Here is a 14,508-nt window from a genome sequence, read left to right as displayed (position 1 = left end):
TTCACAGTACACATACGTGATCATTTAACTGGGTGCACTAACACTGTGTCTGTGTTGTATTGTGTGTGTGTGTGTGTGTGTGTGTGTGTGTGTGTGTGCTTTTTTAAAATATATTTTGCTGTTTTCAACCCTCATCTTTTTTAGTTGACAAAATACAAATCTTTTGATCTTTGCAAAAGCCTGTTTTGCTTGAATCTATCTTTTACAAAAGATACTTGTGCAGTGGGCACTTATTTTATTTTTACCCAGAAATATTCATCTTAGTGAAACGAGACACATTTAAGTGGGAGAAAATATTTAAATATAATGTCATCCTGTATTGTATCTGTAAATAGTTTGTATTTTTCTAAAAATTCTATCTAAAGTTTAACATTTTCAAAGCAATTGTTGCTTTGTCATTGCTACTTTTCTTATGCGTCTACACCACTAGTCAGTGGCTACCTTTTTATTAAAAATTCAATTTTCTTTCTATTTCTCAGGCAACACTGAAACATTAATTTCCACAGTTCAGAAAGACGACTTAGGGTGAAATGATTTATTTTGCCGTGATGCTTTATAAAGCCTAAGCATAAGCACATGAAAACAAATCCATTTTCTTTTACTCAATTATGTTGACAAAAAATGATGTAATGCAGATCCTCTTATTTGCTTTTTAATCAGTAAGTCTAGGCATTTTTTGAATTATAGTTTCTTGACCAGTGCAATGTGTCTATTTAATCCCGTTTTATTTCCTTCATTTTCAGAGTGACTGGAACAAACCACAGTTTTTCGATTGTATGTCATCGAATTGGCTTCCTTGACCTATAAAATCATCCAAAGGTGATCAGGATGGGGAAACTTCATCTTGGCTTAGTCTTTAAGCATTTTTTTGGTCTTATGATGTTTGCTTTTATTCTAACGTGCTCTCACACACTCGACCATGACATGTGTTGGCTTTTGCTCGCCAATAAAATGTACACTTGAACTTGAAAAACCCATTGAAAAATCCCCTGGAATACATCAGCCGAGATGCATTTGTGTGTTTTTGTATTTTTCCTACGTTGACTTTTACATCCTTCCTATTGTTCCAGAGAGGCTGATTGGATGTGGTTATGATGTGCTGTCAGGTTCTGGTTCCAGATCAAACACACAGGCAGCTGTTGTTGGCCTTGAAAGACGCTTGGCTTACCGACAGTGTCTCTCGTTGCCTTTCAAACAGACCTTATCTTCCTCGGCGAGACGCCTGCGAGGCCAGGGGAGCGAACGCACGGCTGGGTAACACCTGTCCGCTCGCACACAGCTGCCCTGGAGAAGGGGAAGAAGGTAAGCTGTGGAATAATGTTGGGGAATCTCAAGGAGATGGACTCAAGCTGCGTGTTTCTACATGTTGGGTTATTGCTTCCATGTGGCTTTGATGCCGGCCTAGCAATTTGTTGCGTGTACGAGCAAGGTTGAGCTACGAGGTGGAGACCACTGAGGTTTTCCGTTGTCAAATCAATTTCATGCACTCGAGGATAACAATTACAAATATGACTCCAGGGCCTTTTAAAATCATAGACGATAGACATTCTCCAATCGGATTTGTGATATAAACTGAGTAGCGAGTCAATGCACTGCCCAGACATTGTTATGATGATGCGAATTCAGATTAGCCCATTGGCTGCCATTGACAGAGGCTGATGTCAAATTAAATGCAACTGGGAGGGTAGGCAGCGAAGGATCTTGTTTCACTATTGCTTTAATTTCTTTGTAGGGAAAGCCGCTCTATTTTTTTGCAGTATTCTTTTACATAATTTTCGCAATTTTAAGGCAAACAAACTTACGACAATTCAAATAAATAATAACAAAACTAAACTCTGGTCATATATAGTCAATATACTTCATTACCCCGTGACACTAATGAGGATAAAGAGGTTCAGAGAATGAGATGAGATGAGATACTTCATTACTTTATTTTATATTGACACTTGTTTAGTTTGATTTTATTTTTTATCTGCTATACATCAATCCATTTTAGTAAACGTGATGTTCAGTTCAGATGGATTGGATGTCTATTGCCATCAAACCAAAAGAACAGTACAAAAGTGCAGTAAGTGCAATCAGTGCGTAGCGAGTGTAGCCAAAACAACGGCAGGGCTGCTGTTGCTACGGCTACCGCCTCTCGTCATCAACATACAAACACATACGCATGAGTGAGGCTCCTACTTAAGGCGATGCAAGGCCAGTTCTTCAAAAAAAAAACTGCCCGTAGAACTCTTTAGATATCTGCTCAACACACACTTGTTTTTGCAGGTTATGGTTTGTGTCACTGTGTTGTTTTTGTACTAACTTGTTTTATTGGTGTCTTTCTTTTGTAAAACCTTCTTTGTTTAACTTTTTTATTTTAACATTAACATCAAAGAACATAGGGATTGTAGAAAAAGGCAAACAGAATGATTAAATGCATCTAGTGTGCTTTAATTGGTCAAATCCCAAGTCGTTCAGAATTTCCTGTTTAAATTTGCATTTCAACTTGACATATATATATATATATATATATATATATATATATATATATATATATATATATATATATATATATATATATATATATATATATATATATATATATATATATATATATATATATATAATCAGTGGTGTGCCGTCAGGGCCTTCAAGGCCTTCTCTGCTGGCCTAAGAAATATCTGAATCACAGACTGATGTTAATTATATTTTGTCCATGAATACTTATTAAATAATTCCAAATTGTCTGTTAGCTTCCTTTCATTGCTTTTCCCCCTGGTTGCACTGCTTCCAGATGTGTGTTTTCATATTGAATCATTTAACCAATCACATTTCTGCCATTATTTGTTGCCAGGGTCAGAAATCTGCCTGAAGATCTTCACAATCAGTTCTGCAGTCTCTGCTGCATTAAACAAGCGTCGATAACACTGTTGCTTTAACCAATCAGAATTTGATTTGGTGACACTAATGCCTTCTCCCAGGCGTAGGGATACTTCATTGTCTTGTCGCAGGGGTAGGGATACGTCATTGCCTTGTCGCAGGCGTAGGGATACTCATTGCTCGCAGACGAGTTAATTAAGCGCATGCTCAGTAACCATTCCTTTTGGGAAGCCTTTCACACGCTGACGGTCGACGAGCATGCATGCTAACGAGGTAAGGAATAGAGCAATTCACTGGCTTAAATGCGTTTTTATCACGCTATCGGGAGATTTTTCAGCAATCAATTGAGCCCAAAACGCCAACAAATATCTTAGTTTAATGCCAGGTTTAGCACACCGTCGACAATTTAAATTTGCGCTTCTTTTCCTCACCGGCTCTGTGCCGTATGTTACTAGTTAACATTAGCGTTAGTGTCACGATTTGACTTAAAAAGTATGTTGTCCGTTTTCTCTCCATTATTGAGTCGTGTGGCAAGACTTTAAATTTAATCCAACAACGCCGAGTCATCAAACGACAGTTTGCTGGCTAAATGCTCACTCTAGAATGATATCCAGGGGCACGACATTGCGAGTGCTTAACACCCGTTGCCGATTTGTAATTGTTGTTTTTATCTGTTTTTTACAAAAAAATCATATACAAAACTGTTAAGCCAACTTTCTCCTAACTGTTAACGTCAGTCTGTATATTTGATCGCCGTATACAAAACTATTAAGCCAACTTTCTACTAGCCCACTGGTGACAAAGCAGCGGCCCGGGGGCCAAATCTGGCCCGCCGCGTCATTTTGTGCGGCCCGAGAAAGTAAATCATGAGTGCCGACTCTCTGTTAGGATCAAATTCAAATGAAGATTATACATGTATATTATATTTCCCCTTTTTAAATCAATAATTGTAATTTTAGTTCAAAAAGCATTTAGTAAAATCTAAAAATAAATATATTTAAAAAATTCTGTTTTCCACTCTAATATTGAACATATTCCCAAAAATATTTTGTTTCCTTTGGAAATGAAAAACAAATTACTATAAGATATTTTCCCTCATGAAGAAAAAAAAAGATCAAACAAACATTCTTTTAGATCTATAAAAACTGAATATTTAGGGCTTTTGATAGGTTTTTTTAATCCAATTTAAATAGAAAAATATATCAAAATATTATTTCAAAAATGGTCCAGCCCACGTGAAATCGAGTTGACGTTATTGCGACCCGCGAACCAACCCGAGTTTGACACCCTTGTCCTAGCTGTTAACATCAGTCTGTATATTTAATCGCCTTGTCTGGAAAATGAAAAATAGCACTTGGCACTTGCTAACTAATTTTCATTCTTTATCTTGATCGTTTATTAAATTTCTTGTAAGATTTCTCTATCCCGTAATTGTTTGGCAACCCCAAAATACCTTGGTTAAATCAAGTTTTCCCTGTTTAGCATCAAGATAAAGTTACTTCACCCCCCCCCCCCAAAACAACTACACCAATCTGTTGAATCTCCAGGCTCTATATATGCTAACTTATGCTTTTTTGTGTGCAAATTTTCCCTGTTTAGCACCAAGATGCAGCTCTTCCAGCATGCCTAGAGCACTATTGAGGTTATAGAAGAGGAGAGTGGGCCAGATGAAGGTAAAACTACCCCCCCCCCCCCCAAAAAAAAAAAAAAGTTGAATCTCCATTCTATATATTCTAACTTTTGCTATTTTTTTGCATGCAACAGGCCTGAGAGATCTTCCTTGCAAGTTGCCCACTTGAATCATATGGTGTCTCTGTACTTCTGAAAATGCCAAATTAAATAAAAGCCTAAATCATCATGGTGATGTTTCACTGGCGATTCATTTCCACAGCTCTTTGACTAAATCTTTAAGGTAAGAAGGATCTCAGTTAATGTTAGAGCAGGAAATCTAAGTATTTATTCCCATTTTTTTTTCTAATTTTATTTTCTGTTTATTCCCCCAGCTTTTTTCCTAATTTTTCCATTTTCCCATTTTTTCTAAGTTTATTCCCCCAGCCTTTTTTTCCTAATTTTATTTTCTAAGTGTTTATTCCCCATATTTTATTTTCCGTGTTTATTTCCCCACCTTTTTTTTCCTAATTTTTCCAAGTGTTTTCCCATTTTTTTCTAAGTTTATTCCCCCAGCTTTTTTCCCTAATTTTATTTTGTTTATTCCCCCATCTTTTTTTTCTTTCTTCTAATTTTATTTTCTAAGTGTATATTCCCCCATCTTTTTTTTCTTTCTTCTAATTTTATTTTCTAAGTGTTTATTCCATTTTTTAATTTTCTTTCTTCTAATTTTATTTTTTTAAGTGTTTATTACCCCAGTTTTTTTTCTTCTAATTTTATTTTCTAAGTGTTTATCACCCCAGTTTTTTTTTTCTTTCTTCTAATTTTATTTTCTAAGTGTTTATCACCCCAGTTTTTCTAATTTTATTTTCTGTGTTTATTCCATTCTTTAATTTTCTTTCTTTTATTTTTAAGTGTTTATTCCCAGTTTTTTTTTCTAATTTTATTTTCTAAGTGTATTTTACAAAAAATAATTGTAAGTGTAAAATTGTTTTGTGAACCTTTAACTAAAACATCTTGTCTTATGTCTACAGGTGGAGAAAAGACTGGCTACACCAATCAACACTTCAAAATATATTAAAGTTGAAATGTTTCCCTGTAAATAAATTTTTTAAACTTTGATTGTTACTTGCATTTTTTGTTAAAGACAAACACATGTATACATTAAAAAACTTTTATTTTGAAAAACTTTGGAGAATTGACAAAGAAACTCCCCTTGGCACCAGGTGGAAATCTGGAAAAAAGGGGGGTCAATACAAAGTAAAACCATTCACAAGGTCTTAGCTTTTATTTTGAAAAACTCCACTGATAGGTTTTCGCGTAACCACCAGCACCGCGAAAAGGGGGGTGCCTGAGCCTATCTGTACATAGGCAGGAAACCTTGTCCCCCTTGTGGAATTCTGGAAAATAAAAAAAAAGGGGTCAATACACAAAGTTTAGTAAAAAACCATTCGCAAGGTCTTACCTTTTATTTTGAAAAAGTTTGGAGATAGGTTCTGGCGTAACCCCCAGCACCGAGAAATGAGGGGGTGCGTCAGCCTATCTGTACATAGGCAGGAAACCAGGTCCCCTTGGGTGGAATTCTGGAAAACAAAAAAAAGGGGTCAATACACAAAGTTAAATAAAAACCATTCGCAAGGTCTTACCTTTTATTTTGAAAAAGTTTGGAGATAGGTTCTGGCGTAACCCCCAGCACCGAGAAATGAGGGGGTGCGTCAGCCTATTTCAACATGGGTGGAACTCTGGAAAACAAAAAGGGGTCAAGGCACAATAGATTAAGTTACATAAAAAAGAAATACAGACTAGGGCCTAATTAAGTCAAATTTAACTAAAAAAACCTCCTACATTTAGCTTTTTTCTATAAAACATCAAAAGGGTACCCATTATTTAGACACTCCTGATGGTCTAGTTTTCTTTTTGTCTGCTGCAGAGAGACTAAAAAATGATCTGAGTCTTTAAAGGCCCCTATTCAGTCTATTTTTCATGGTTTCCTCCACAAACAAATAATCAAGATCTTGATGTGGTGGGGAAATATAGAAACCACACTGGACAGGGGCCCACAAGGTACAAACTACATGAAAATAATAAATAAAATAAATCCTACATCTGCCTTGAGTTTGTCAATGATTTCAAATCCATTCATTCTTAAAAAAAAAAAAAATCCAAAAAGCTTCCGTTTTTCTCTTCTTATGCCAAGGAAAAAATGTTTAAGTCAAAAATGACACCTGCACTATTGTTGAATAAATGTCTCTTAGGTTTTGTCAAAACCACATTTAAAACAAAAAATGAAACAGTCAAAGCCCTGAGGTCTTTAAGAAAGTTAACAGGGTAAAAGTATATAATCTATTTGATTGCACAGTTCCACTACATGGCAGAATTTTTTGTACCAATTACCAATTTCGTCATATGCAGTTATCTGGGCATGACGACAATTAGGCTTTTGTCGAGTCAATGACGACAAAGCCTATGTTCGATTATTATTTGTAAGTTCAGAAAGATGTGAAACTCACAAGCGGAAACTACTCCTACACTTGCCACTATAGTAGTTTTTTTAAAATTAAATTCAATAGGGATGACCCTACTTTACAGTTTTTCATTTATTGCAGCCATGTCTGGTCTACATTAACCGCGATAATCGAGGGATTACCGTTTATTCCTTACACATCCACTAATGGCATTTGTGTGGGTGACTTATCCACAGGTTTTTGCTATTAAAAAACACCAAGCTAGTTAGTGTTTTCATTCAAAAGTTGAATGTATCATGATGAAAAACGAGCCAATTGCGCAAAGCCTTGAATACTGAACGCTGACGTTTAAATATTACACGGATAGAGAAAATCGGAACCATTTAAAAATGACTCACTTTGTTATGGCGTCGATAAGATGCCCCTTTCTGGTCGTTTTGGCCACATTCTTGAGGTTTCCCAGCAGTCTGTGCTCGTTGAGGGACTGAAACACACAATGGAATGATTTCTTTTTAAACAAAGAGCGATCGGTAACGCAATGCAGCCAATTTGTTTGCAAACATTTTGCTGTCTGCACACACATGGGGCTACATCACGTCAACGAATCATGCTCTTATCACTCTTAAGACGAGAACTGGGGCTTCGAAATCCCCAAATGACAACGTACCGAATGTGCTGCATCGTCCTGTGAGGAAGTTTGTCCGGCATTCTTCAGCAAATCGTCACTTTTGAGCTGCTCTGCAGTGCACACCCGTCTTGCTTCCTGGTTCATCAGCCATGTTGGGGTTTGACGTCGGCAATTTGAACTGTGACCTCGGCCACGCCTATTCAAAATAGACACACAAAATATAAATTGTTTTCATAATAACGTGCGTTAGTCAGTGTGTGTGTGTGGGGGGTGGCTGTAAATGCTTTTTGGTTGGACTTTAATACTTAAAAAAATACATTGTTTTCATAATAACATGCATTAGTCAGTGGGTGGGGCGGGGCTGTAAATACGTGTTGATTGCGCATTCATACTTTAAAAAAACACATTGTTTTCATCATAACGTGCATTAGTTAGTGGGGGAGCTGTAAATATTTTTTGGTTGGGCTTTAATCCTTTAAAATACAGTATTGCACATTATGAACATTGTGATGACATGCACTTTAGTGTTTTTTTTTTTTTTACTTCTAGACATTTAAACAGTGGCAGTGCATTTTTTTGCCGTTTCACGTATGGACGTATATGGACGTATCGACGTTCATCGCTGTCTTTTTACCGTGGAAATGATACTCCGGGCCCGGTTCTGATGTCTAAAAAGCTCCAGTATTTGTATTTAATCAATAAATCCTGTTTTCGGCTGGATTTTACCCCATTTTCGGACAATGTTTGCCCGTACGCCATTGACGTTCATTACTGTCTTTTCCCGGGAAAATCACCCCCCGGCCCGGTTGTAATTTCTGAAAAGCTCCAGTATTTGTATTTAATCATGAAATGCTGCTAGGAAGTGGATTTTACCCCATTTTTGTGCATTGATTTATTGATCATTTTTTATGTGTCGCAGCTGTAGCTGCAGTAGAGGTTTTATAGCCATAAAATAGTTTTTGAGGGTTGGATTGATACGTTGAAGTCGCTACGAGAAAATGCAAAACTAGTTTTCATAATGAAAGACAAAATCAGCTCTCTGCTCTTCCCACATATGTATGCATTTACAAATAGTGTCCACTAGAGAGCAGGCTCCTCCTGCGACAAGCAGGCTGCATAGAATGTTTGCAACCCTAAAATTTTTGTATTTTTGTGTTTGTGTCAATGTGCATCGCGACAAAAGTCTCACTGCGTGCAAAGGTGTGTAGAAGGTTTCACTACTGTGTGAGTTTATTTGTGTATGTGACAGACATAATGAGACCAAGCCATGAGATTCATTTTGATTCATTTTGATTTCACATGGTCATTTATTAATGAAAAAGCCTTAATATCCTTGGTCATTTTTCAATGAAAAAAAGTATTATCATAAATGGTCAATTTATAAGAAAAAAGCCTTACTATACATGGTCGTTTATTAATGAAAAAAGGTCTTCATATGCATGGTCATTTTTAATGGAAAAAAAGCCTTACCATACATGGTCATTTAAAATAAAACTTCCTATACATGGTCATTTTTTGAGGGAAAAAAACCTGATTATACGTGGTCATTTTAATGAAAAAAGCCTTACTATACATGGGTATTTTAATGGGAAAAAAGCCCTACTATGTATGGTCATTTTTTAAGAAAAAAAGCCTTACTATACATGGTCATTTATTAATGAAAAGAAGTCTTACTATACATGGTCGTTTTTAATGAAAAAAAAAAAAGCCTTACTATACATGGTAATTTTTTTAGGAAAAAAAAGCCTTACTATACATGGTCATTTTTGAGGGAAAAAAGCCTTACTATACATGGTCATTTTTTTAAGATTAAAAAAACTTACTATACATGGTCATTTTTAAAGAAAAAAATTACTATACATGGTCATTTTTTGAGGAAAAAAAAGCCTTACTATACATGGTCATTTTTGAGGAAAAAAGCCTTACTATACATGGTCATTTTAATGGAAAAAAAGCCTTACTGTACATGGTCATTTTTAAATGAAGAAAAAAGCCTTGCTATGCATGGGCATTTTTTAAGATAAAAAATTACTATACTTGGTCATTTTTTAAAGAAAAAAACCTTTCTATACATGGTCATTTTTTGAGGAAAAAAAGCCTTACTATACATGGTCATTTAAATGAAAAAAGCCTTACTATACATGGGCATTTTTAAATGAAAAAAGCCCTACTATATATGATCATTTTTAAAGAAAAAAAGCTTCACTATACATGGTCGTTTATTAATGAAATAAAGTCTTACTATACATGGTCGTTTTTAATGAAAAAAAGCCTTACTAAACATGGTCATTTTTTGAGGGGAAAAAAAGCCTTACTATACATGGTCATTTTAATGAAAAAAAGCCTTACTATACATGGTCATTTTTTAGGGAAAAAAGCCTTACTATACATGGTCATTTTTTTAAGATTAAAAAAACTTACTATACATGGTCATTTTTAAAGAAAAAAAATTACTATACATGGTCATTTTTTGAGGAAAAAAAAGCCTTACTATACATGGTCATTTTTGAGGAAAAAAGCCTTACTATACATGGTCATTTTAATGGAAAAAAAGCCTTACTGTACATGGTCATTTTTAAATGAAGAAAAAAGCCTTGCTATGCATGGGCATTTTTTAAGATAAAAAATTACTATACTTGGTCATTTTTTAAAGAAAAAAACCTTTCTATACATGGTCATTTTTTGAGGAAAAAAAGCCTTACTATACATGGTCATTTAAATGAAAAAAGCCTTACTATACATGGGCATTTTTAAATGAAAAAAACCCTACTATATATGATCATTTTTAAAGAAAAAAAGCTTCACTATACATGGTCGTTTATTAATGAAATAAAGTCTTACTATACATGGTCGTTTTTAATGAAAAAAAGCCTTACTAAACATGGTCATTTTTTGAGGGGAAAAAAAGCCTTACTATACATGGTCATTTTAATGAAAAAAAGCCTTACTATACATGGTCATTTTTGAGGGAAAAAAGCCTTACTATACATGGTCATTTTTTTAAGATTAAAAAAACTTACTATACATGGTCATGTTTAAAGAAAAAAAATTACTATACATGGTCATTTTTTGAGGAAAAAAAAGCCTTACTATACATGGTCATTTTTGAGGAAAAAAGCCTTACTATACATGGTCATTTTAATGGAAAAAAAGCCTTACTGTACATGGTCATTTTTAAATGAAGAAAAAAGCCTTGCTATGCATGGGCATTTTTTAAGATAAAAATTACTATACTTGGTCATTTTTTAAAGAAAAAAACCTTTCTATACATGGTCATTTTTTGAGGAAAAAAAGCCTTACTATACATGGTCATTTAAATGAAAAAAGCCTTACTATACATGGGCATTTTTAAATGAAAAAAGCCCTACTATATATGATCATTTTTAAAGAAAAAAAGCTTCACTATACATGGTCGTTTATTAATGAAATAAAGTCTTACTATACATGGTCGTTTTTAATGAAAAAAAGCCTTACTAAACATGGTCATTTTTTGAGGGGAAAAAAAGCCTTACTATACATGGTCATTTTAATGAAAAAAAGCCTTACTTTACATGGTCATTTCCAAATGAATAAAAGCCTTGCTATACATGGGCATTTTTAATGAAAAAAAGCCCAACTATACATGGTCATTTTTTAAAGAAAAAAGCCTTACTATAAATAGTCCTTTTTCACACAAAATAAGACTTACTATACGTGGTCTTTTATAAGACAAAAAGGCTCAGTGTAGATTGTCATTTTTTAATGAAAAAAAGTTTTACTATACATGGTAAATTTTTTAAAGAAAAAAAAGCCTTACTATACATGGTCATTTTTTAAGAAAAAAAACTTGCTATACATGGTCATTTTTTAAAGAAAAAAAACTTACTATACATCGTCATTTTTTGAGGAAAAAAAGCCTTACTATAGATGGTCATGTTTTGAGGGGAAAAAGCCTGGTCATTTTTAAATGAAAAAAAGCCTTGCTATGCATTTTTAATGAGAAAAAAAGCCATACTATACATTTTTTAAGAAAAAAGCCTTACTATAAATGGTCCTTTTTCACACAAAATAAGACTTACTATATGTGGTCTTTTCTAAGACAAAAAGTCATTTTTTAAGAAAAAACACTTGCTATACATGGTCATTTTTAAAGAAAAAAACCTTACTATACATGGTCATTTTTAAAGATTAAAAACGTACTATACATGGTCTTTTTTGGGGGGGGAAAAAGCCTTACTATACATGGTCATTTTTGATGAAAAAAAGCCCTACTATACATGGTCATATTTTAAAGAAAACAATCTTATGCTCTTTTCTAAGACAAAAAGGCTTGTACATTGTCATTTTTTAATGAAAAAAAGCTTTACTATACATGGTCATTTTTTTTTAGAAAAAAAGCCTTACTATACATGGTCATTTTTAATGATAAACAAGTCTTACTATACATGGTATTTTTTAAGAAAAACGCTTTACTATTCATGGTCATTTTTAAGAAAAAAACCCTTGCTATATATGGTCATTTTCTTAAGATAAAAACCTTACATTAATGATTATTTTTAATGAAAAAAGCCTTAATCTACATGGTCATTTTTAATGGAAAAAAAAGCCTTACTAAATCTGGTCATTTTTTAAGAGTCAGTCAGATAAACAGACAAAACCTAGTCCACTCATGAACCAGAAACCTTTAAGTGCAAGTGACTGTTTTGGGTAAACTTGGGGTAAAGTCAAAAAATAAATAAAAACAATAACAACATAATCCTATAAAGACTTGGTGGCCTCCACAAACATATCATTTGATATAAAAGTGTGGGCTACTTGATCAGAAACTCATCTTCCGAGTCGTTTATTCTCACCAAGGTTGCGGGGGTTCTGGAGCAACTATCAATGGGCAGTGGATATGGTACATCCTGAATTGGTTGCCCGCCAATTGCAGATGAGAAATATATACATATATTCATTCATTTTCCACACCGCTTATTCATGTGCGGGTCGAGGGGTGCTGGTGTCAATTAATGAGCATTCTCTCCATTCCCAGGGTCAAGTTCCCAATTGCAGTGTTAGTTTGTGTCATTTCTAAACACATACACAGACACACACATTCCCCATTTGAGCTTATGTGTCTCCCTGTGGCAACTCGGGCAAGTCTGATCATTCTCTCCATCTCGGCCTCCCGTGAACACGCTGGTACAGCGCTGACGCATTCCTAGGCTGCTTTTCTTTTGCCTTTCCTCTCCCTTGTATCCCCCAGGCTTCTTTTTAGGGAGCATCTTTCCATTTAGAGGTTGTATATACATGAATGCCTGTCCTGACCTGTCCATGAACCTTGACCCTAGTGTGGATGTTGTGTTTCAAGACTACTGCCACACCATGCAGAAGTGAAACCTGTGGTTTGCTTTCTGCCGTTGTGTGTGCGTGTGCTCAAATATATCTCTGTGTGTCGGTACCCACAGACATATCACCACATCTCTGACGCCCGTCTTTCTTCTTTTCCCCTTTTATTGCGATACCACAAGGGCGGAAGTGTGTCATTTTCACACGCACAGGTTCAGTACATAGGCCTTCATTAGTCAAACCCTGAATAGTTTGCTTTTAAACTTTTATAGGGCAGATGGCGTTTAAAAGACAAAAAAACTCAACCCTTAAAGATCATTTTGGGTCATGTAGGCCATGCCTGTATACCAAATGTTAAAGTAATGGACTACACCTTTATTTTGTGCATTCCACCAGAAATCATCGTATTCAATGAGAAGACAAAAACAAACTCAATTCCATTTTTCTGATGCGTAATTGTGAAGAAAAACAAAAATATAAAAGCACCCATAAACTGTCATTTTTAGCATTATTTTCTCCATTAAACTCCAATTCGGTACTTTGAGCAACTGTCTATAACGTGTGCGGTCGATTGGTCGCCGGTCTTTTGGTCGCCGGTCTTTTGGTCGCGGCCTTTTGGTGGCCCGGACCGCGACAACGGGCGACCAAAAGACCGGCGACCAAAAGACCGACGACCAAAAGACCGGCGACAAAACAAGGTAAAACAACATGGTCTACGCATCAATAAAAGCCAACAATGGCCATGAGCAGTTTCACTGAGCCGACGTGTGAGTGTATAAGAGTTTGTATGTACATGCGTTGTCCCTTTAAGAAGCGACGTCAGTCAGGGTCTTAACAAGTTTTCCAACAAAAAACAATAAAAGTTTGGGAAATTTGGAGCTTTTCTTTAGCCTAATAATTAATAGGGCATTAAGTATGACTAAATAGTAATTCGCAGTTTGTATTTAGGGAATTTGAGCAACGATTTAAATGGTAATTATCAATAACCTTCCGGGCGACCAATCGACCGTGTACCGTCTTTAATACGAACGTCATTTATCTATACTAGTTGTTGTCTTGCTCTTTAATATTGTGGCTTACATAAACAAAAATGTTTTGTCCATGCAACCATTCCTTGCCAGCCTCTCCCTGTCAATATGGATTGGATATTTTGCGCCAACCATGGCAACCACAGAGTTAAATGAGTAATGAATTTTGGTCGTACTGCATATATAAAGTCAGTACGAGATGGCCTGTAAGACAGCAGAAGATGCTTTCACACGGCAAAAGTGGCAAACGCTCAAATTGTGAAACCGTGCAAGTGACCTAACCTTTAGTTCCCTCTCAGTGCTTGGGGAAAGCAACAATTCTCATGAATTACCAAAAAGAAAAATATGAGCCATTCCATCGAAACCCGAAACTTGCGTGCAAAAGGAGTACAAATGACATCATTTGCTACCGGTATTTAGTAAAATAACCCGGTCAAATTTCAGGAAGTACTACTTAGAAGCTATCCTTTACTGAAGCATTTAGCAACTGACGTGAACATTTTAGAATCCAAATCAAGAGGTGAAAGTTTCAGATGTGCAGGTTTAGTCATAAATTATTTGGAAAATATCATTAAAAAGTTATAATATTAAGAAGACTTTTTTC

The 14,508-nt window shown here is 35.2% G+C and overlaps 2 protein-coding genes across 6 annotated transcripts in view; one reads left to right on the top strand and one right to left on the bottom strand.

Annotated features, from left to right (window-relative positions):
• dph1 (diphthamide biosynthesis 1) overlaps positions 1–5,595 on the top strand; it is a 155,624-nt gene extending 150,029 nt beyond the window's left edge. The window contains exons 14-18 of the transcript XR_013303524.1: positions 744–1,302; positions 2,840–3,138; positions 4,465–4,538; positions 4,630–4,777; positions 5,508–5,595. The gene's annotated coding sequence lies outside the window, so the exon portion shown is untranslated. The remainder of the gene's footprint in view (positions 1–743; positions 1,303–2,839; positions 3,139–4,464; positions 4,539–4,629; positions 4,778–5,507) is intronic.
• A 38-nt stretch (positions 5,596–5,633) lies between these two features.
• Positions 5,634–7,997, bottom strand: LOC144083340 (peptidyl-prolyl cis-trans isomerase FKBP3-like). Of its 5 annotated transcripts, none has more exons than XR_013303525.1 (5): positions 7,606–7,997; positions 7,337–7,422; positions 6,120–6,215; positions 5,939–6,056; positions 5,634–5,873 (listed from the first exon to the last, which is right to left on the bottom strand). XR_013303525.1 is itself a non-coding variant. In XM_077611090.1 (4 exons), the coding sequence occupies exons 1-3, from the start codon at positions 7,708–7,710 to the stop codon at positions 6,008–6,010; spliced, it is 240 nt and encodes a 79-aa protein (XP_077467216.1). In that variant the 5' UTR covers positions 7,711–7,997; the 3' UTR covers positions 5,634–5,873; positions 5,939–6,007. The 5 variants fall into 5 exon arrangements, 2 of the variants coding, with proteins under 2 accessions (XP_077467216.1, XP_077467217.1); XR_013303527.1 differs by having other exon boundaries at positions 5,634–5,707; XR_013303526.1 differs by lacking the exon at positions 5,939–6,056.
• Between the last annotated feature and the right edge of the window lie 6,511 nt (positions 7,998–14,508).

Source organism: Stigmatopora argus, chromosome 10 (assembly GCF_051989625.1).
Source record: "Stigmatopora argus isolate UIUO_Sarg chromosome 10, RoL_Sarg_1.0, whole genome shotgun sequence".
NCBI classification, from domain to species: Eukaryota; Metazoa; Chordata; class Actinopteri; order Syngnathiformes; family Syngnathidae; genus Stigmatopora; species Stigmatopora argus.
Note: the sequence above shows the minus strand (reverse complement) of the source record. Positions and strands in the feature narration are given on the sequence as shown.

Excerpts from the sequence above, each read along its gene's own strand:
- LOC144083340 (XM_077611090.1), bottom strand. The coding sequence starts at position 7,710 with ATGAACCAGGAAGCAAGACGGGTGTGCACTGCAGAGCAGCTCAAAAGT. Across the intron at positions 7,423-7,605 it reads AGGACGATGCAGCACATTCG|TCCCTCAACGAGCACAGACT; the intron begins GTACGTTGTCAT and ends TGTGTGTTTCAG. Across the intron at positions 6,057-7,336 it reads CTTATCGACGCCATAACAAA|AATTCCACCCAAGGGGACCT; the intron begins GTGAGTCATTTT and ends TTTGTTTTCCAG.